Source organism: Tachyglossus aculeatus, chromosome 3 (assembly GCF_015852505.1).
Source record: "Tachyglossus aculeatus isolate mTacAcu1 chromosome 3, mTacAcu1.pri, whole genome shotgun sequence".
NCBI classification, from domain to species: Eukaryota; Metazoa; Chordata; class Mammalia; order Monotremata; family Tachyglossidae; genus Tachyglossus; species Tachyglossus aculeatus.
The window spans coordinates 25,707,888-25,730,697 of record NC_052068.1 but is presented as its reverse complement, the minus strand read 5'-3'; the positions used below and the strand labels follow the sequence as shown (position 1 = coordinate 25,730,697).

Here is a 22,810-nt window from a genome sequence, read left to right as displayed (position 1 = left end):
AAATGGGGATGAAGACTGTGAGCCTCCCGTGGGACAGCCTGATCACCTTGTAACCTCCCCAGTGCTTAGAACAGTGCTTTGCACATAGTAAGCGCTTAATAAATGCTATCATTATTATTATTATTATTATTACGAGGTACCTTGTACCATGTGGGGCTCACAGTCTTAATCCCTTTTTTACAGATGAGGTCACTGAGGCCCAGAGAAGTTAAGTGACTTGCCCAAGGTCACACAGCTGACAAGTGGCAGAGCCGGGATTCGAACCCTTGACCTCTGGCTCCCAAGCCTGGGCTCCTTCCACTGAGCCACGCTGCTTCTGTAACCCACACGGCCTTCCCTGGCCTGGACTGTGAGCCCACTGTTGGGTAGGGCCCGTCTCTATATGTTGCCAACTTGTACTTCCCAAGCGCTTAGTACAGTGCTCTGCACACAGTAAGCACTCAATAAATACGATTGATTGATTGATTGATTGATTGATTGACCTCAAGGCCTTAGAGTCAGAGGACCTGGGTTCCAGTCTCAGCTCTTCCACTTGTCTGCTGGGTGACCTTGGGGAAGTCACTTATCTGTTCCTCAGTGACCTCATCAATCAATCAATCAATCATATTTATTGAGCACTTACTGTGTGCAGAGCACTGTGCTAAGCGCTTGGGAAGTACAAGTTGGCAACATATAGAGACGGTCCCTACCCAACAGTGGGCTCACAGTCGAGAAAATCTATAAAATGGGGATGAAGACTGTGAGCCCCGAGTGGGACATGGACTGTGTCCAACCTGATTAGCTTGTAGCTACCCCAGCGCTTAGTACAGTGCATGGCACCGAATAAGTGCTAAAGAAATGCCATTAAAAAAAAGGATCATCATAGGGTGAGGGGTTCATTCATTTATTCATTCATTCGTATTTATTGAGCGCTTACTGTGTGCAAGGCACTGTACTAAGCGCTTGGGAGAGTACAATAAAACAAGAAACTGACACGTTCCCTGCTCATAGTCTAGAGAGGGAGGCAGACATTAATATACATAATTAAGTAAATAAATTCATTACAGATATAATAATAATGGCATTTATAATAATAATAATAATGGCATTTATAATAATAATAAAAATGGAATTTATTAAGCGCTTACTATGTGCAAAACACTGTTCTAAGCGCTGGGGAGGTTACAAGGTGATCAGGTTGTCCCACGGGGGACTCACAGTCTTAATCCTCATTTTACAGTTGAGGGAACTGAGGCCCAGAGAAGTGAAGTGACTTGCCCAAAGTCACACAGCTGACAATTGGCAGAGCCGGGATTTGAACCCATGACCTCTGACTCCAAAGCCTGTGCTGTTTCCTACTGAGCCATGCTGCTTCGCAGATATATAGAGAAGCAGCATGGCTCAGTGGAAAATGGGGATTAAGACTGTGAGCTCCCCGTGGGAGCTACCTGATCACTTTGTAACCTCCCCAGCGCTTAGAACCGTGCTTTGCACATAGTAAGCGCTTAATAAATGCCATTATTATTATTATTATTATTATATATATGTAAGTGCCGTGGTGCTGGCAGGGGGCAGGAATGAAGGGAGCAAGTCAGGTCGATGCTGAAGGGAATGGGAGAAGAGAAGAGGAGGGCTTAGGCAGGGAAAGCTTCTTGGAGGAGATGAGACTTCAATAAGGCTTTGAAGTAGGGGAAAGTGACTGTCTGATATTCATTCATTCAATTGCATTTATTGAGCGCTTACTGTGTGCAGAGCACTGTACTAAGCGCTTGGGAAGTACACGTTGGCAACATCTAGAGACGGTCCCTACCCAACAACGGGCTCACAGTCTAGAAGGGGGAGACAGTCAACAAAACATGCGGACAGGTTTCAGGTCATCAGAATAAACAGAAATAAAGCTAGATGCACATCATTAGCAAAATAAATAGAACAGTAAATATGTACAGGTTCACACAGCTGATAAGTGGCAGAGCAGGATTAGAACCCACGACCTCTGACTCCCAAGCCCGTGCTCTTTCCATTAAGCCACGCTGCTTATCCCCCATCGTCCCCCTCTCCATCCCCCCATCTTACCTCCTTCCCTTCCCCACAGTACCTGTATATATGTATATATGTTTGTACATATTTATTACTCTATTTATTTATTTCACTTGTACATATCTATTCTATTTATTTTATTTTGTTAATATGTTTGGTTCTGTTGTCTGTCTCCCCCTTCTAGACTGTGAGCCCACTGTTGGGTAGGGACTGTCTCTAGATGTTGCCAACTTGGACTTCCCAAGTGCTTAGTCCAGTGCTCTGCACACAGTAAGCGCTCAATAAATACAATTGGTTGATTGATTGATTGATTACTCTATTTATTTTACTTCTACATATCTATTCTATTTATTTTATTTGTATGTTTGGTTTTGTTCCCTGTCTCCCCATTCTAGACTGTGAGCCCACTGTTGGTAGGACTGTCTCTATATGTTGCCAACTTGTACTTCCCAAGTGCTTAGTACAGTGCTCTGCACACAGTAAGCGCTCAATAAATACGATTGATTGATTGATTACTCTATTTTACTTGTACATATCTATTCTATTTATTTTATTTTGTTAATATGTTTGGTTCTGTTGTCTGTCTCCCCCTTCTAGACTGTGAGCCCACTGTTGGGTAGGGACTGTCTCTATATGTTGCCAACTTGGACTTCCCAAGCACTTAGTCCAGTGCTCTGCACACAGTAAGTGCTCAATAAATACGATTGATGAATTGATTGAATACATGCCATCATCATTATTATTATTATTGTTAAATACCATTGATTGGTTGATTCACGAGAGGTCAGTGTTGGAAGCACTAAAGTTTTCCCTTCAGCGTGGTGGGAGCTGGCTTTTCTAACCTCTCACTGGGTTAGACTGAGCCCCCTTTTTCCTCTCCTCCTCCCCACACCCCCCGCCCTACCTCTTTCCCCTCCCCACGGCATCTGTATATATATTTGTACAGATTTATTACTCTATTTATTTTACTTGTACGTATTTACTATTTATTTTGTTAATGATGTGCATATGTTACCAACTTGTACTTCCCAAGCTCTTAGTACAGTGCTCTGCACACAGCAAGCGCTCAATAAATATGATTGATTGATATAGCTTTAATTCTGGTTGTTCTGACTATTTTGACACCTGTCCACATGTTTTGTTTTGTTGTCTGTCTCCCCCTTCTAGACTGTGAGCCCGCTGTTGGGTAGGGACCGTCTCTATATGTTGCCGACTGGTACTTCCCAAGCGCTTAGTGCAGTGCTCTGCACACAGTAAGCGCTCAATAAATACGATTGAATGAATGAAAGTGGAGAATCAATTACTCCTCAGGCATAGAGGGAAGGGCTCCAAATGTGGCCCCTTTGAATTCCCGGGTCTGGAGCTCAGTTTCGGTATCACCCGGTTACCCCCTTCTCTCTTTAGGACTTAAGAATCCCATCCCAATTATTCAGTCTGGAATTCTGGTCACCGTTAGCGCGGAAAAGCATGGTAAGGATGAGCCGGGAGTTAAACGATTCTTTGGACGAAGCTGAACGTGCCAGCCCGTTAGAGAATCTGTCGGGGAGAGAAGATGGAGGATTTTCCCCTCTTGTGCCTTGAGTTTGAAGGGGGGGAAAACCAGGGCTTACAAATGTATTTTAAAAATCAGGTACAATTTTTAAAAGATAAAAATACGGCCCCCAAATTGTTGTTATTAATGAGTAATATGAGAGCCAGGAGATCAAGTTGAATCACTGCAGTGTTGCCTGACCTTCCGCAGCGCTCTGCTTTTTATTGGTTGGTCTTCAGAATTGTTCCTGTAAATTTGAAGAATTGAATTTATTAGAAAGCGTGGCTTTCTTCCCCCCTTTTGTAGCTTTGTTTCCTTGTCGCAGTAAATTAGGACTTAATTTCATTTTTCTGTTTTTGCCATCTTCTGAAAACCCAAGTAAAGCATGTAGTTTCCTGTTGTTACGTTGTGGGTTGTGTATTTTCTCTGTGTTCATAGCTAGACTGATTCGGAAGCAAATTTATTGTTCTCGATATGATTAGAATAAATTTTACTGTAAGAAAGCGAGCTTAAAATTCTACCTTATTTGGCTTTGCAGAAGAAACTCAAAGCTTTTTTACTGAAGCATTGCGAGGCCGAGTAAGGGAAAAGTTGAAAAATGCCAAGGTAATGTTTTTTTCTCACGATATAAAATTCCTGCTTAGACACTGAGTATCTTTGTTTTGTGTAAACAAAAGCTTATTTAACTTTAGAAAGTCTTTTGCTGCCCAGAATATTTTCAGAATGTGATAATTCTGTCAAACCAGGTCTGTGTAATTCCCTTTTTCCAAAAAGCCAAAGCATCTGAATATATATCGTATCCTCTGTGCTCACAGATTTTTATTCATTCAGTCATATTTATTGAGGGCTTACTGTGCGCAAAGCACTGTACTAAGAGCTTGGGCCCAAAGTTTTTAGGGCATCATATAAGTAGATAAATGTAAACACTCCTTCAAACACCCACACGCACACACTCAGATTCTATTCTGTTTTTCAACAGATGATTCACTCAGCTTATTCATCAGTTTATGGTGCTCATACTTCCAAAATAACTCCTCTATTCCCCCATTTTTTCTTTAATGTCATTTTTTTGAGGATTTTCTTCTTTTTCCTTTAATACCTGTATGTCACAGATTATTCTCTTTGTTAGTTTCTTGCATCCGTCCATTTACTCCTGCCTTTTTTCTCTACTTGTTTTTGTGTCTCCAAAACCCCAGCCTCAGTGTTCCCGCCTGTTGTCGATTTGCTCCCATTAGTCGCTTGTCACACGTAGTCTACAGTTAGAGGTAGAATATGATTTTCTTCTCTTTCCTTTAATACTTGTATGTCACAGATTATTCTCTTTGTTAGTTTCTTGCATCCGTCCATTTACTCCTGCCTTTTTTCTCTACTTGTTTTTGTGTCTCCAAAACTCCAGCCTCAGTGTGCCCGCCTGTTGTCGATTTGCTCCCATTAGTCGCTTGTCACACGTTGTCTACAGTTAGAGGTAGAATATGATTTTCTTCTCTTTCCTTTAATACCTGTATGTCACAGATAAATCAATGAATCATCGTATTTATTGAGTACTTACTGTGTGCAGAGCGTTGTACTAAGCACTTGGGAAGTACAAGTTGGCAACATATAGAGACAGTCCCTACCCAACAGTGGGCTCACAGTCTAGAAGGGGGGACAGAGAACAAAACCAAACATATTAACAAAATAAAATAAATAGAATAGATATGTACAAGTAAAATAAATTAGTAAATAGAGTCATAAATATGTACAAACATATATACATATATACAGGTGCTGTGGGGAAGGGAAGGAGGTAACAAAGATTATTCTCTTTGTTGGTTTCTTGCATCCGTCCGTTTACTCCTGCCTTTTTTCTCTACTTGTTTTTATGTCTCCAAAACTCCAGCCTCAGTGTACCTGCCTGTTGTCGATTTGCTCCCATTAGTCGCTTGTCACACGTAGTCTACAGTTAGAGGTAGAATATGATTTTCTTCTCTTTCCTTTAATACTTGTATGTCACAGATTATTCTCTTTGTTAGTTTCTTGCATCCGTCTGTTTACTCCTGCCTTTTTTTTCTACTTGTTTTTATGTCTCCAAAACCCCAGCCTCAGTGTGCCCACCTGTTGTCGATTTGCTCCCATTAGTCGCTTGTCACACGTAGTCTACAGTTAGAGGTAGAATATGATTTTCTTCTCTTTCCTTTAATACTTGTATGTCACAGGTTATTCTCTTTGTTAGTTTCTTGCATCCATCCGTTTACTCCTGCCTTTTTTCTCTACTTGTTTTTATGTCTCCAAAACCCCAGTCTCAGTGTGCCCGCCTGTTGTCGATTTGCTCCCATTAGTCGCTTGTCACACATAGTCTACAGTTAGAGGTAGAATATGATTTTCTTCTCTTTCCTTTAATACCTGTATGTCACAGATTATTCTCTTTGTTAGTTTCTTGCATCGTCCGTTTACTCCTGCCTTTTTTCTCTACTTGTTTTTATGTCTCCAAAACCCCAGTCTCAGTGTGCCCGCCTGTTGTCGATTTGCTCCCATTAGTCGCTTGTCACACGTAGTCTACAGTTAGAGGTAGAATATGATTTTCTTCTCTTTCCTTTAATACCTGAATGTCACAGATTATTCTCTGTTAGTTTCTTGCATCTGTCCATTTACTCCTGCCTTTTTTCCCTACTTGTTTTTGTGTCTCCAAAACCCCAGCCTCAGTGTGCCTGCCTGTTGTCGATTTGCTCCCATTAGTCACTTGTCACACGTAGTCTACAGTTAGAGGTAGAATATGATTTTCTTCTCTTTCCTTTAATACCTGTATGTCACAGATTATTCTCTTTGTTAGTTTCTTGCATCGTCCGTTTACTCCTGCCTTTTTTCTCTACTTGTCTTTATATCTCCAAAACCCCAGCCTCAGTGTGCCCGCCTGTTGTCGATTTGCTCCCATTAGTCGCTTGTCACACGTAGTCTACAGTTAGAGGTAGAATATGATTTTCTTCTCTTTCCTTTAATACTTGTATGTCACAGGTTAGTCTCTTTGTTAGTTTCTTGCATCCGCCCGTTTACTCCTGCCTTTTTTCTCTACTTGTTTTTATATCTCCAAAACTCCAGCCTCAGTGTACCCGCCTGTTGTCGATTTGCTCCCATTAGTCGCTTGTCACACGTAGTCTACAGTTAGAGGTGGAATATGATTTTCTTCTCTTTTCTTTAATACCTGTATGTCACAGATTATTCTCTTTGTTAGTTTCTTGCATCCGTCCGTTTACTCCTGCCTTTTTTCTCTACTTGTTTTTATGTCTCCAAAACCCCAGCCTCAGTGTACCCGCCTGTAGTCGATTTGCTCCCATTAGTCGCTTGTCACACGTAGTCTACAGTTAGAGGTAGAATATGATTTTCTTCTCTTTCCTTTAATACCTGTATGTCACAGATTATTCTCTTTGTTAGTTTCTTGCATCCGTCCATTTACTCCTGCCTTTTTTCTCTACTTGTTTTTGTGTCTCCAAAACTCCAGCCTCAGTGTGCCCGCCTGTTGTCGATTTGCTCCCATTAGTCGCTTGTCACACGTAGTCTACAGTTAGAGGTAGAATATGATTTTCTTCTCTTTCCTTTAATACCTGTATGTCACAGATTATTGTCTTTGTTAGTTTCTTGCATCTGTCTGTTTACTCCTGCCTTTTTTCTCTACTTGATTTGGTGTCTCCAAAACTCCAGCCTCAGTGTGCCCGCCTGTTGTCGATTTGCTCCCATTAGTCGCTTGTCACACATTGTTTACAGTTAGCGGTAGAATATGTCTCCTAACATTTCTGCACCTTATCCTGAGATCTGGTCTTTCCATCTTTTAGACTGTGAGCCCACTATTGGGTAGGGACCGTCTCTATATGTTGCCAACTTGTACTTCCCAAGCGCTTAGTACAGTGCTCTGCACACAGTAAGCGCTCAATAAATATGATTGATGATGATGATGATCTAAAACTATATTTTCCTTCTTGCAAGAAGCTTTAGTTGCTATGGGAAGAGATTATAAGATCCTTAAAGGCAGGGATTGTGTCTACTCTATTGTACTCTCCCAGATGCTCAATACAGTGGTCAGCTCACCCACAGTAGAGCCCTTTTCAAGTTACTGAAGTTTTTTTTACTACCTTGAAGTTTCTGCTGCTGTCATGTCGTCTTCTCCTTGTTCATGCCTCTCGCAGAACCTGAACTCACTTAATACTCCTGTCCTCCTCTTGTTACTGTCTGTAGCTCTATCTCAGTATATCCTGCTCTAGTGAAGGCTATTTTGCCATTTTGGTATTCCACCATTCCCTGGCCTCAAAATCTCTTTGGGAATTAGATAAGGCTAGTGCTGCTCTTCACATTTTACAGTTGAGAAACTGTAAGCACAGAAAGATTAATTCACTTGCCAGAGATTCCTCAGGGGGTCGAAGGAAGCGTGATCTTTTTCAGGATATTTTGTAGAGATTTTGGCTATTTGGGGGTAAAGTTTATTATCAAAGCGCAGATCCCTAACTTAATTCTCGTTGGTGTTTCAGGTTATGCAAGGTGACAAATCTCCAGAGGAGGAGCTCAAAAATACTGACACGTATCAAAGAGATAAGGTGAAGCATCTCAATTAATAAAACAGTTCCATCTGCCAGTATTGAAGACTAGCTGGAATCCCGCAGATCCTGCCTCTTTATAACTACGCGTGTGCGGAGCATTCGGTGCATGAATATGCAGGGATATGTTCCGCTCCCTGGTAGCCAAGCAATAATTGCTCTTTGCCGTTTCATGAAAGGAGATCAGTGATGGGAGAGGAAGCGATGATGAAAAGCAGAGGATAGAGGAGTAAATAAAGAAGCAACGGGGGGGAAAAAGATAGGAAATGAAGGCTTCTCTGGTGGCTTCTTCCCCTCTGCCTTCTAACACACTCATCATCATCATCATCAATCATATTTATTGAGCGCTTACTATGTGCAGAGCACTGTACTAAGCACTTGGGAAGTACAAATTGGCAACATATAGAGACAGTCCCTACCCAACAGTGAGCTCACAGTCTAAAAGATAAATACGATTGATTGATTGATTAAGTGACTTGCCCAAAGTCACACAGCTGACAAGTGGTGGAGCCAGGATTTGAACCCATGACCTCTAACTCCAAAGCCTGGGCTCTTTCCACTGAGCCACGCTGCTGTCCTCAAGACAGCAGGAAGAAAAGATCATGCGTGTCCTATCAGTTAATACATATTACTGCTCTGCCCCCCAGCCTCTGCCTCAGTCTTACTTTCCAGTACCATAGCACGACTTACCTTTTTTTTGTGTTTTTGCCACTTTACCATTTTTAATGTCGTGAAATAACAACGGGCGGTGAGGGCTGCTGAAGCATCGTGACCCCGTGGATAAAGCACGGGTGGTCCAGGAGCCCGAAGACCTGGGTTCTAATCCCAGCTCCGCCACTTGCCTGCTTTGTGACGTGGGGCAAGTCGCTTAACTTCTCTTTGCCTCAGTTTCCTCAACTGAAAAATGGGGATTTAATACCAATTCTCCTTCTTACTTGCCTGTGAGCCCCATGTGGGACAGGGACTGTATCTGGCTTGATTCATTCGTATCTACACCATCATCATCAATCGTATTTATTGAGCGCTTACTATGTGCAGAGCACTGTACTAAGCACTTGGGAAGTACAAATTGGCAACATATAGAGACAGTCCCCTACCCAACAGTGGGCTCACAGTCTAAAAGGGGGAGACAGAGAACAAAACCAAACATACTAACAAAATAAAATAAATAGAATAGATATGTACAAGTAAAAATAAATAAGTAAATAAATAGAGTAATAAGTATGTACAAACATATATACATATATACAGGTGCTGTGGGGAAGGGAAGGAGGTAAGATGGGGGGGATGGAGAGGGGGATGCACCAGCGTTTAGAACGGTTCTTGCCACATAGTGGTTTTCCTCTCCTCCTCCCCACACCCCCCGCCCTACCTCTTTCCCCTCCCCACGGCATCTGTATATATATATTTGTACAGATTTATTACTCTATTTATTTTACTTGCACGTATTTACTATTTATTTTGTTAATGATGTGCCTATAGCTTTAATTCTAATTGTTCTGACTATTTTGACACTTGTCCAGATGGTTTGTTTTGTTGTCTGTCTCCCCCTTCTAGACTGTGAGCCCGTTGTTGGGTAGGGACCGGCTCTAGATGTTGCCGACTTGTACTTCCCAAGCGCTTAGTACAGTGCTCTGCACACAGTAAGCGCTCAATAAATACGATTGAATGAATGAATAGTGAGCACTTAGCACATGCCATTAAAAAAAGGGACATAAAGCATCCCCCTGGTAGTGGGCGTAACAATAATACAGAACCCAGTAATACAGAAAAATACCACTCCTGATGTTATCTTCAAACCATCTAATTCCTAACTCATTAATTCCCATTAAACTAATGCTTACCTGTATATAATAATAATAATGGCACTTATTAAGCGCTTACTATATGCAAAGCACTGTTCTAAGCACTGGGGAGTTTACAAGGCGATCAGGTTGTCCCACGTGGGGCTCACAGTCTTAATCGCCATTTTACAGATGAGGCAACTGAGGCCCAGAGAAGTTAAATGACTTGCCCAAAGTCACACAGCTGACAAGTGGCGGGGCCGGGATTTGAACCCATGACCTCTGACTCCAAAGTCCATGCTCTTTCCACTGAGCCATGCTTCTTCTCATATATATATATATATATATATATATATATATATATATATATATATATATATATACCTGTATATATGTATATATGTTTGTACAGATTTATTACTCTATTTATTTTACTTGTACATATCTATTCTGTTTATTTTATTTTGTTAATATGTTTGGTTTTGTTCTCTGTCTCCCCGTCATAGACTGTGAGCCCACTGTTGGGTAGGGACCGTCTCAAGGCCCTGCTGAGAGCTCACCTCCTCCAGGAGGCCTTCCCAGACTGAGCCCCTTCTTTCCTCTCCCCCTCGTCCCCCTCTCCACCCCCCCATCTTACCTCCTTCCCTTCCCCACAGCACCTGTATATATGTATATATGTTTGTATATATTTATTACTCTATTTATTTATTTATTTATTTTATTTGTACATATCTATTCTATTTATTTTATTTTGTTAGTATGTTTGGTTTTGTTCTCTGTCTCTCCCTTTTAGACTGTGAGCCCACTGTTGGGTAGGGACTGTCTCTATATGTTGCCAATTTGTACTTCCCAAGCGCTTAGTACAGTGCTCTGCACATAGTAAGCGCTCAATAAATACGATTGATGATGATGATGATGATGTGTTGCCGACTTGTGCTTCCCAAGTGCTTAGTACAGTGCTCTGCACACAGTAAGCGCTCAATAAATATGATTGATTGATTGATTAAAAGGCAATTTTCCTTTAACCTGAGGCTCTTCAGGAGCAAAACTACCACATGCTAGGAGAACTTGGCTACTTTCTAGTGAAAGGATGGCCAAAGGGATTCTCTCCCCACTTCAGCCTGTGTGCAGAGCCCTGTACTAATAAACCCTTGGAAAGTACAGCGCCAAAGAGTCCGTAGATACGATCCCTGCCCACAAGGAACGTGCCGTCAAGAGGAGAAGACAAGCGTTAAAATTAATGACAGAGTGGAAGGGTATGGACAGAAGTGCTGGGGGGTGGAGGGTGGGATGAAGGCTGCTTGAAGGAGGTGGGATTTTAGGAGGGCTTGGAAGTGGGGAGAGCAGTGGTCTGTATGTTGCCAATTTGTACTTCCCAAGCACTTAGTACAGTGCTCTGCACATAGTAAGCGCTTAATAAATACGATTGATGATGAATCCCCCTCGTCCCCCTCTCCATCCCCCCCATCTTACCTCCTTCCCTTCCCCACAGCACCTGTATATATGTATATATGTTTGTACATATTTTTTACTCTATTTATTTATTTATTTTATTTGTACATATCTATTCTATTTTATTTTGTTAGTATGTTTGGTTTTGTTCTCTGTCTCCCCCTTTTAGACTGTGAGCCCACTGTCGGGTAGGGACTGTCTCTATATGTTACCAATTTGTACTTCCCAAGCGCTTAGTACAGTGCTCTGCACATAGTAAGCGCTCAATAAATACGATTGATGATGATGATGATGATGAAGGGAGGGGGGGTTTCAGGCCAGGATGAGACATGGGCAAGGGGCTGGCGACGAGATAGTTGAGATCGAGATACGGAGAGTAGGTTGGCATTAGAAGAGCAAAATGTTGGCTGGATTGTAGTAGGAGATTAGCGAGGTAAGGGGAGAACTGTTTGCTTTAAATCCCACGGTAAGAAGTTTTTTGTTTGAGCTGGAGATCAATCAATCAATCGATCGTATTTGTTGAGCACTTACTGTGTGTGTTATTTATTTATTTATTTATTTTACTTGTACATATCTATTCTATTTATTTTATTTTGTTAGTATGTTTGGTTTTGTTCTCTGTCTCCCCCTTTTAGACTGTGAGCCCCGTGTTGGGTAGGGACTGTCTCTATATGTTGCCAATTTGTACTTCCCAAGCGCTTAGTACAGTACTCTGCACATAGTGAGTGCTCAATAAATACGATTGATGATTGATGATGATGATGATGATGCAGAGCACTGTACTAAGCGCTTGGGAAGTCCAAGTTGGCAACATATAGAGACAGTCCCTACCCAACAGTGGGCTCACAGTCTAGAAGGGGGAGAACAGTCTAGAAGGGGGAGATGGTTGGGCAACCAAAGGAGGTTTTCGAAGAGTAGGGTGGTATGGACTGAATGGCTTTTTTATTTTAGAAAAATGATCTGGGTGGCCAAGTCGTATGTTTGGTTTTGTTCTCTGTCTCCCCCTTTTAGACTGTGAGCCCACTGTTCGGTAGGGACTGTCTCTATATGTTGCCAATTTATACTTCCCAAGCGCTTAGTACAGTGCTCTGCACATAGTAAGCACTCAATAAATACGATTGATGATGATGATGACTAAAAAGTGGAGAGAGCGGAAATAGGGAGGTCAGCGAGGAGGCTGAGCAGTTTGGATGGAGAGGAAAGGGCAGGTTTTCTGTCTCCCCGCTTCTAGACTGTGAGCCCGCTGTTGGGTAGGGACCGTCTCTATATGTGGCCAACTTGTACTTCCCAAGTGCTTAGTACAGTGCTCTGCACATAGTAAGCGCTCAATAAATACGATTGAATGAATGAACGAATGTCACGATGGTAGAACTGACAGGTCTCGGTGGCAGATTGAATGTGTGAGCTGAACAAGAGACATGAGGTAAGGATATTGCCAAGGATATGGGCGTTTGTGAGACAAAGGATGGTCATGCTGTCTACAGTAATTCATTCAGTCGTATTTATTGAGCGCTTACTGTGTGCAGAGCACTGTACTAAGCGCTTGGGAAGTACAAATTGGCAACATCTAGAGACGGTCCCTACCCAACAGTGGGCTCACAGTCTAGAAGGGAGCTCACAGTTGCCAACTTGTCCTTCCCAGGCGCTTGGTACAGTGCTCTGCACACAGTAAGCGCTCAATAAATACAATTGAATGAATGACTGAGCCCCCTCCTCTCCCTCCCCATGCCCCGGCCTTACTTCCTTCCCCTCCCCACAACACCTCTATATATGTTTGTACGTATTTATCACTATATTTTATTTGTACATATTTATTCTATTTATTTTATTTTGTTAATATGCTTTGTTTTGTTTGTCTCCCCCTTCTAGACTGAGAGCCCTCTGTTGGGTAGAGACCGTCTCTATATGTTGCCAACTTGTGCTTCCCAAGCGCTTAGTCCAGTGCTCTGCACACAGTAAGCGCTCAACAAATACGATTGAATGAATGACTGAGCCCCCTCCTCCCCCTCCCCATGCCCCGGCCTTACCTCCTTCCCCTCCCCACAGCACCTCTATATATGTTTGTATGTATTTATCACTCTATTTTGTTTGTACATATTTATTCTATTTATTTTATTTTGTTATATGCTTTGTTTTGTTGTCTGTCTCCCTCTTCTAGACTGTGAGCCCACTGTTGGGTAGGGATCATCTCTCTATGTTGCCAACTTGTTCTTCCCAAGCGCTTAGTCCAGTGCTCTGCACACAGTAAGCGCTCAATAAATACGATTGAATGAATGAATGAATGAATAGGAAAGTCAGGAGGTAAACAGGGTTTGGATGGGAAGACGTAGAGTTCGGTTTTGGACGTGTTGAGTTTGAGGTATCAGCGGCATCCATGTAGGGATGTCTTGAAGGCAAGAGAAAATGTGAGGTTGGAGAGAAGTCAGAGGTGGAAAGGTAGATTTGAGAATCATCTGCATGAGATCACTGTTAATAATAATAATGATGATGGTATATGTTAAGCGCTTACTCTGTGCAAAGCACTGTTCTAAGCGCTGGGGGGATACAAGGTGATCAGGTTGTCCCACGGGGGGCTCACAGTTGTAATCTCCATTTTACAGATGAGGGAACTGAGGCCCAGAGAAGTGAAGTGACTTGCCCAAAGTCACACAGCTGACACTTGGCGGAGCCGGGACTTGAACCCATGACCTCTGACTCCAAAGCCCATGCTCTTTCCACTGAGCTATGCTGCTTCTTTAAGCACTTTGATATCTCCACTGTCTGAAGTGCCTAGTACAGTGTTCTCCAATCGAATATTTACTGTATGGAATACAGTATACAGTATACAGTTTACTGTATACAGTAAATATTCAATAAATGCCATCTATTGATTGATTCATTAAATATAGAATATATATATATATATATAATATAGGATATATAACAGGATAGCGTGTATATATATATATATGGTGGTTTAGGATACATCCAAAATTTCTATAATTTATATAGATTTTCTATAATTTATAAAAAACAGAAAAAAATCTCTCAGGAATAACAGTGCCACCCTATAAGGCCTTGTTTCAAAGTTTTATTTGGTCACCCAGGGATACAATATTATAGCTTTAATTCTATTTGTTCTGATGATTTTGACACCTGCTTTGTTGTTTGTCTTCCCCTTCTAGACTGTGAGCCCATTGCTGGGCAGGGACCGTCTCTATTTGTTGCTGACTTGTATTTCCTAAACGCTTAGTATGGTGTTCTGCACACAGTAAGCGCTCAATAAATATGATTGAATGAATGAATAAACCAAAATAAGGGCAGGTAGAAATTGTCAGGAAGAAGTAAGCATTTTAAAGAAACTGAAAGATAGCCCACTGCCCAGGCTACTAATGCTTGATGCCTTCAAATGTATCCTTCGTGTGATTTTGGTGAGGGTAGGAAAGATTGGAGGAGTTTCACAGCCTGCTTTGTAAAAGGCTAATGGGGTCTCATTTCAAAAAATAGACATAATTACTATAACATTGTACTGTGTTGTTTTTATATTTGAGCCAAGTGAAAAGACTTGGTAGGTTGCATATGCACTTGAACTTCCCAAGCACTTAGTCCAGTGCTCTGCACACAGTAAGCGCTCAATAAATACGATTGAATGAATATGCACATACATCCAATGTAAATCTTATAAAGATTTTTACCGAAACAATTTTTAGTAAATTGATAATTTTTTCATCAGAAAGAATCGTTGAAAACACTTGTCCTCTTCCTCAATCCACAGAATGAAGCAGTATCTGATGAAGGCCTTCTATTTTTTATCACAAATGGTGACAGATGCTCCGAGCGTGAAGCCTTGAACCAAACTATCGACTGGGTTAAGTATTGAACATTTTCAGGAACGTGCACAGATATGATGGAGGGGGACCCAAATGTTTATTATTATTATTATTATTATTGTTCTTGATTGCTTCTCATCCTGAGGGTCCTAGTATCATGGGGACGGAGAAGTCTTTCTCACTTTATCCACCCTGCTGATTTTCCAGTGCAGCAAGGCAGAACTGCATCTGGAGACTGAGATGGTTCTTCTTTATGCCATATACTCTGTTACTTCTAAAGGACACATATCTATCTTCACATTCTGTGAAAAAGCCTCTTACGGTGTTGCTTGTAAGCTCCTTGAGGGCAGGTATGTGTCTACTTGCCCTGTTGTACTCTCCCAAATGAAGAGTTCTGCACCCAGAAAATGCTCAATAAATACTATCGATGGATCGATTGTTGCAAGGAAACCAGAGCGCTTGCCCTAGAGAATCACTAGAAACTTGCTTCTCGATTAGCATTACTGAACTGTTAATATTAGAGAGAGCCTTCTTCATTCTTGAATTTGAATTCCCCTTTTCATTATAGATAAATCCCTTAAATGACAACCAAAATTTTCCCTGGTTTTAATGTATATTTAAGGATATGAATTAATATTATGTGCCTTTAGTAGACTACTGTGTACGTGTTAAAATATTTTTGAGCAAGTATGTAAACCTCGAAGCAGCGTGGCTCAGTGGGAAGAGCCCGGGCTTTGGAGTCAGAGGTCTTGGGTTTGAATCCCGGCTCCGCCACATGTCTGCTGTGTGACCTTGGGCAAGTCACTTAACTTCTCTTAGCCTCAGTTCCCTCATCTGTAAAATGGGGATTAAGACTGTGAGCCCCACGTGGGACAACCTGATCACTTTGTACCCCCCCAGCGCTTAGAACAGTGATTTGCACATAGTAAGCGCTTAACAAATGCCAACATTATTATTATTATTATTATTATGATAGATTTCATTCATTCATTCAATCATATTTATTGAATGCTTACTGTGTGCAGAGCACTGTACTACGTGCTTGGGAAAGTGCAATACAACAATAAACTGCCATTCCCTGCCCACAACAAGCTGACAGTCTAGCGTGGGGGAGACAGACATCAATGCAAATAAATAAAATTACAGATATATTGCTATATAAAAATGCATAATCTTTTCTTTGTGTGCTCTTATTCTTACCCCCTACCTAATTTTGTTCTCGGGGCTTCCTGCGTTGAAGTTAGACCAGGAAAATACCTAGTTTTACCTGTTATTGGTGTGATCTCCATTTACGTCCTCCAAATGGGCTTCACACAGTACAAAACTCCCTTCCCTTTTGTAACCATGCTCTGGCTTGCCTGTGTATATATTTTCTGGGCATGCTTTCTCCACTGAAGCGGAGAGAATTGGGTACATTGGTAAGAAAATAATCTGCAATTTGGGACTGACATAGGGCATTCAATCAATCAATCAATCAAATCATATTTATTGAGCACTTACTGTGTGCAGAGCACTGTACTAAGCGCTTGGGAAGTACAAGTTGGCAACATATAGAGACGGTCCCTATCCAACAGTGGGCTCACAGTCTAGAAGGGGGAGACAGAGAACAAAACCAACCATATTAACAAAATAAAATAAATAGAATAGATATGTACAAGTAAAATAAATAAATAAATGAGTAAATAAATAGATAAATAAGTAAATAAATAAATAAATAATGAATAAAGCTGGGGTTCAGTGCCGTTTCAGATAGTAGCTGTTCCGCTCCAATTCCTCAGACATAAATGTTGACCTGAAGCAAACAGACTTCATTCTTATTCCATTCTGGTGGAGCAGTCATGACTCAGATTCCTGATTTCCAATTGTCCCGCAACAGGTTTCAATGAAACGGTCTCTGTTGTAATTTCGACCTTCCGTACACTTCCAAAAAAGTCAGTTATCAAAACGTTATGAGGGTCTCTTTGAAAAAGATCAGTCCGATGTCCGGGAGTAGAAACACATAAACTCTTGGGGCACACCTGGAAAAGATCATTCATATTCGTTTGGCTAGCTGGATGAATTCCTTCCAAAAATTCCAAAACATAAAATGCGTATCTGTCCATGAGATGCACTCCAATTCCAAGATCGGGTTGATGTGAAAGCGAGTCTTCTCCCACTTGGCTACTTGCTAGGGCCATTATATTAGGAGAATAAAATCGCATTCCCCGGAGGGTGTCTGTGTGGCCTTCTTGGGAACTTTCTCCTCCAAATGGCAGCTCCATTGGGGAAATCTCCAGGAATTTTAAATTTAGAAGCAAGCGTGGCTCCCCACCCCATCAGCCTTCTACTGAGGAATGAGGGAGCATTGATTGCAACTTTCCTGTAAACTTGTCTTGACCAACTCTGTTATACCATACTCTCCCCAGCGCTTACTACAGTGCTCTGCACACAGCAAGCACTCAAATGATTAATTGACTTTGTGATGATTTGTTAGGTAAATTCCCAGGCACTCAGAATAGGTGCTCAAAAAAAATGACGATATTTACAATGAGGATGTAATGGATGTTGCATTAAGAATATGATATTGCAATATGAATTAATATTATGTGCCAGCCCACTGTTGGGTAGGGACTGTCTCTATATGTGGCCAATTTGTACTTCCCAAGCGCTTAGTACAGTGCTCTGCACATAGTAAGCGCTCAATAAATACGATTGATGATGATGATGATGAGGATGATAGGTATAATTCTGTTTGAAGAAATGGACCTATTTAATAATAATAATAATGGTATTTGTTAAGCACTTACTATGTGCCAATCACAGTTCTAAGCGCTGGGGTAGATACAGGGTAATCAGGTTGTCCCACATGGGGCAACACACTTTTAATCCCCATTTTACAGATGAGGTAACTGAGGCTCAGAGAAGTTAAGTGACTTGCCCAAGGTCACACAGCAGACGAGTGGCGCGGGCGGGATCAGAACCCACGTCCTCTGACTTGCAGGCCCACGCTTTTTCCACTAAACCACACTGCTTCTCTATAGCAGTCTCAAGAAAGTGTTTAAATCATCATCATCAATCGTATTTATTGAGCGCTTACTATGTGCAGAGCACTGTACTAAGCGCTTGGGAAGTACAAATTGGCAACATATAGAGACAGTCCCTACCCGACATTGGGCTCACAGTCTAAAAGGGGGAGACAGAGAACAAAACCAAACATACTAACAAAATAAAATAAATGCATTTCTGTTCCCGAAATCTATACAGTCTTATTTCGGGGTAAGCCTGCAAACCTGATTTTGTTCTTATTCTGCAACAGAGATCGGTAAAGACCCACGACCGTAAGCATACATCAGCAGAGAGTAGTTGTCAAACCTTTGACGACGAGGAGGACCAGAGAATTTTGGAAGAGGTGATTTTCCAAGATTTGCTGGAAATAAAAGCTGCTGAATATGAAGATGATGAATTGCAGTCCCAGAAGCAACAAGGACATATTTTTATGCCAACTAGCTCTCCAGGTACTGTGATTTTCAAATAAGGGAGAGTAATGAGCAGCCAAATTATACACAGATTGCTGCTTATATGTTAAACTCAGAAATCTAGGAGGAGAGACTATGGAAAATATCTTTGCAGGGATTACCAAAGGAGCCCTTTAGGTGAACGTGGTGATCAAGGTAACATTCCCTTTTGGAAACAAAGCTTCCAGGTTCTTTAACGTGTATTCGTACTTCGTGATACTGGTTGCAAAGGGCTTTTTAAACCCAATAGTAGCAGTGAACGGTTGGTCACCCTCATTCTCCAACCACCTACCTCCTAGGCGTGACCCTGACGTGTTCTGACATGTATCCTGTACATCTTTACATATGGCCGCTCTTATGCTAAGCCCTAGAGAAGCTTCCATGTATTCCTCAAGCCGTATCAGCCCCAAAGGAGCTGAGGGCCTGGGAAGAGCAAGATATATGTATATATATCTTGTATATCTTGTGTATATATGTATATATGTTTGTACATATCATCATCATCAATCGTATTCATTGAGCGCTTACTGTGTGCAGAGCACTGTACTAAGCACTTGGGAAGTACAAATTGGCAACATATAGAGACAGTCCCTACCCAACAGTGGGCTCACAGTCTAAGCATATTTATTACTCTATTTATTTATTTTACTTGTACATATTTATTCTACTTATAATAATAATGGTGGCAATTATTAAGCGCTTACTATGTGCAAAGCACTGTTCTAAGCGCTGGGGAGGGAACAAGGTGATCAGGTTGTCCCATGGGGGGCTCCCAGTCTTAATCCCCATTTTACAGATGAGGGAACTGAGGCACAGGGAAGTGAAGTGACTTGCCCAAAGTCACACAGCTGACAATTGGCGGAGCTGGGATTTGAACCCATGACCTCTGACTCCGAAGCCCAGGCTTTAGTAATATGTTTTGTTTTGTTGTCTGTCTCCCCCTTCTAGACTGTGAGCCCACTGTTGGGTAGGGACTGTCTCTATATGTTGCCAACTTGTACTTCCCAAGTGCTTAGTACAGTGCTCTGCACACAGTAAGCGCTCAAGAAATACGATTGAATGAATGAATGAATGAATGAGAAGAAGCGAGGGGAGCCAGCATATCTGCTCGTAGTGAAATGAGTAAAGGTCCATTTCTGCACTTAATAATGGCATTTATTAAGCGCTTACTATGCGCAAAGCACTGTTCTAAGCGCTGACAGCTCTGGGTTTATTCTCCTCACCAGTTGTGCGTAAACCTGTCTGGAGGGGAGGCGATACAGGACTCCAGAAGAAGGCATTGCTAACATCCTTATGGACTCAAAGAAAATAATTAAGCTGAATGTTCCTGATAGCTGAAATGGTTTTAGGCAAACCTGAACATCAATCAATCAATCAATCGTATTTATTGAGCGCTTACTGTGTGCAGAGCACTGTACTAAGCGCTTGGGAAGTACAAGTTGGCAACATATACAGTCCCTACCCAACAGTAGGCGACTAGTTAATAGCAGTAGGGCAACCGATCATTCCGTTTTAATCCTCTTTTTACCGGTGCCGATTAGATTGTTCGGCTGCAAGTTAAAAGAAATATATTTGTTCCCAAGTGACCCACCAGCGGAAGCTGCCGGAAAACACGGTACCCCGGATCTTAGAGGATGAAGGGTTTTATATTCAGAGAAAACCAGAAATATGTAAGAAGATTTGTAACAGAATGGAAAATCGCCTGGTTAACCAAGAAGAGGCAAGTACATACTTTTGTCATGCCCATTAAGTAACTACAAATTTCATGAAAGTGATCACGGTAGCAGGCTTATTTTGAAACTGTTTTGTGAAATATTCCGTTTTTTAATAATTATGTGACGGGTATCTGAAATCAAGAAGAGGCAAGTACATAGTTTTGTCATTCCCGTTAAGTAACTACAAATTTCATGAAAGTCATCACGGTAGCAGGCTTATTTTGAAACTATTCTGTGAAATATTCCGTTTTTTAATAATTATGTGACGGGTATCTGAAATCAAGAAGAGGCAAGTACACAGTTTTGTCATTCCCGTTAAGTAACTACAAATTTCATGAAAGTCATCACAGTAGCAGGCTTATTTTGAAACTGTTTTGTGAAATATTCCGTTTTTTAATAATTATGTGACGGGTATCTGAAATCAAGAAGAGGCAAGTACATAGCTTTGTCATTCCCATTAAGTAACTACAAATTTCATGAAAGTGATCACGGTAGCAGGCTTATTTTGAAGCTACTTTGTGAAATATTCCGTTTTTTAATAATTATGTGACGGGTATCTGAAATCAAGAAGAGGCAAATACATAGTTTTGTCATTCCCATTAAGTAACTACAAATTTCATGAAAGTGATCACGGTAGCAGGCTTATTTTGAAACTGTTCAGTGAACTATTCCGTTTTTTAATAATTATGGGACGGGTATCTGAAATCAAGAAGAGGCAAGTACACAGTTTTGTCATTCCCATTAAGTAACTACAAATTTCATGAACGTGATCACGGTAGCGGAATTATTTTAAAACTGTTCAGTGAAATATTCCATTTTTTAATAATTATGTGACGGTACCTGACATCTTTCTAATAGGGAAAAAGCTGGTTTGACGAAAGTGGAGAAATAATGTCATTACCTTCTCCATTGAAGCAGTCGTGGAATTTCAGAAAAATCGTCACTGTTGAAACCTTGAATCCGGGATTAAGGACCACATTCAAGCAGGTAGTTATTTGGACCACTCTAGCAATTGTACTCCCTTTCCCGGAGGGGCATTTTGATGACCACGAGGGACCTTGGGCATCAGATGGAAACTCCCGACCATCAAAGGCACACAATCAGCTCTCCCCTCTTACCTCACCTCACCAATCTGCTACGTCCCCGCCAGCCCACTTTGCACTCCTAATGCCATCCTACGCACTGTATCTCAGTCTCGTCTCTCTCTCCCTCTCCCCAATCAGTCAATCAATCAATCAATGGTATTTATTGAGCGCTTACTGTGTGCAGAGCACTGGACTAAGCGCTTGGGAAGTACAAGTTGACAACATCTAGAGATGGTCCCTACCCAACAGCGGGCTCACAGTCTAGACCCTTCACCTCCTCCAGGAGGCCTTCCCAGACTGAGCCCCTTCCTTCCTCTCCCCCTCGTCCCCCCTCCATCCCCCCATCTTACCTCCTTCCCTTCCCCACAGCACCTGTATATATGTATATATGTTTGTGCATATTTATTACTCTATTTATTTATTTATTTATTCATTCATTCATTCATTCATTCATCCATTTATTTATTTATTTATTTATTTATTTATTTTACTTGTACATATCTATTCTATTTATTTTATTTTGTTAGTACGTTTGGTTTTGTTCTCTGTCTCCCCCTTTTAATCAGTCAATCCATCAATCGTATTTATTGAGCGCTTACTGTGTGCAGAGCACTGGACTAAGCGCTTGGGAAGTCCAAGTTGGCAACATCTAGAGACAGTCCCTACCCAACAGGGGGCTCACAGTCTAGAAGGGGGAGACAGAGAACAAAACCAAACATACTAACAAAATAAAATAAGTAGAATAGATATGTACAAGTAAAATAAATAAATAAATAGAGTAATAAATATGTACAAACATATATACATATATACAGGTGCTGTGGAGAAGAAAAGGAGGTAAGATGGGGAGATGGAGGGGGGACGAGGGCACTGTGAGCCCACTGTTGGGTAGGGACTGTCTCTATATGTTGCCAACTTGTACTTCCCATGCGCTTAGTACAGTGCTCTGCACACAGTAAGTGCTTAATAAATACGATTGATTGATTGATTGAAAACCCTAGCCCACGTCCTCCCTCTGGCCGGAAACTCCCTCTTTTTATCCGACAGGCCACCGCTCTCCCTACCTTCAAAGCCCTACCAAAATCGGATCTCCCCCAAGAAGCTTTCCCTCATTTCCTCTGTTCACCAACCCAGTGTGTTGCCAGTGAATTTAGGTCCTTACCCCTTAAGCACTTGATATTCATTCATTCAATCATATTTATTGAGCGCTTACTGTGTGCAGAGCACTGTAGTAAGCTCTTGGGAAGGACAAGTTGGCAACATATACAGACGGTCCCTACCCACCAGCGGGCTCACAGTCTAGAAGGGGAAGACAGACAACAAAACAAAACATATTAACAAAATAAAATAAATAGAATAGTA

General features: G+C 41.4%; 1 protein-coding gene across 1 annotated transcript in view; it reads left to right on the top strand.

The window, feature by feature from the left end:
- The first annotated feature begins 4,089 nt into the window (after positions 1-4,089).
- CC2D2B (coiled-coil and C2 domain containing 2B) overlaps positions 4,090-22,810 on the top strand; it is a 154,875-nt gene continuing 136,154 nt past the window's right edge. Inside the window, exons 1-6 of the mRNA XM_038744430.1 lie at positions 4,090-4,153; positions 8,044-8,109; positions 15,100-15,192; positions 18,450-18,648; positions 20,232-20,368; positions 21,222-21,350. Coding sequence (XP_038600358.1) covers positions 8,047-8,109; positions 15,100-15,192; positions 18,450-18,648; positions 20,232-20,368; positions 21,222-21,350 — 621 coding nt within the window. The 5' untranslated portion in view covers positions 4,090-4,153; positions 8,044-8,046. The remainder of the gene's footprint in view (positions 4,154-8,043; positions 8,110-15,099; positions 15,193-18,449; positions 18,649-20,231; positions 20,369-21,221; positions 21,351-22,810) is intronic.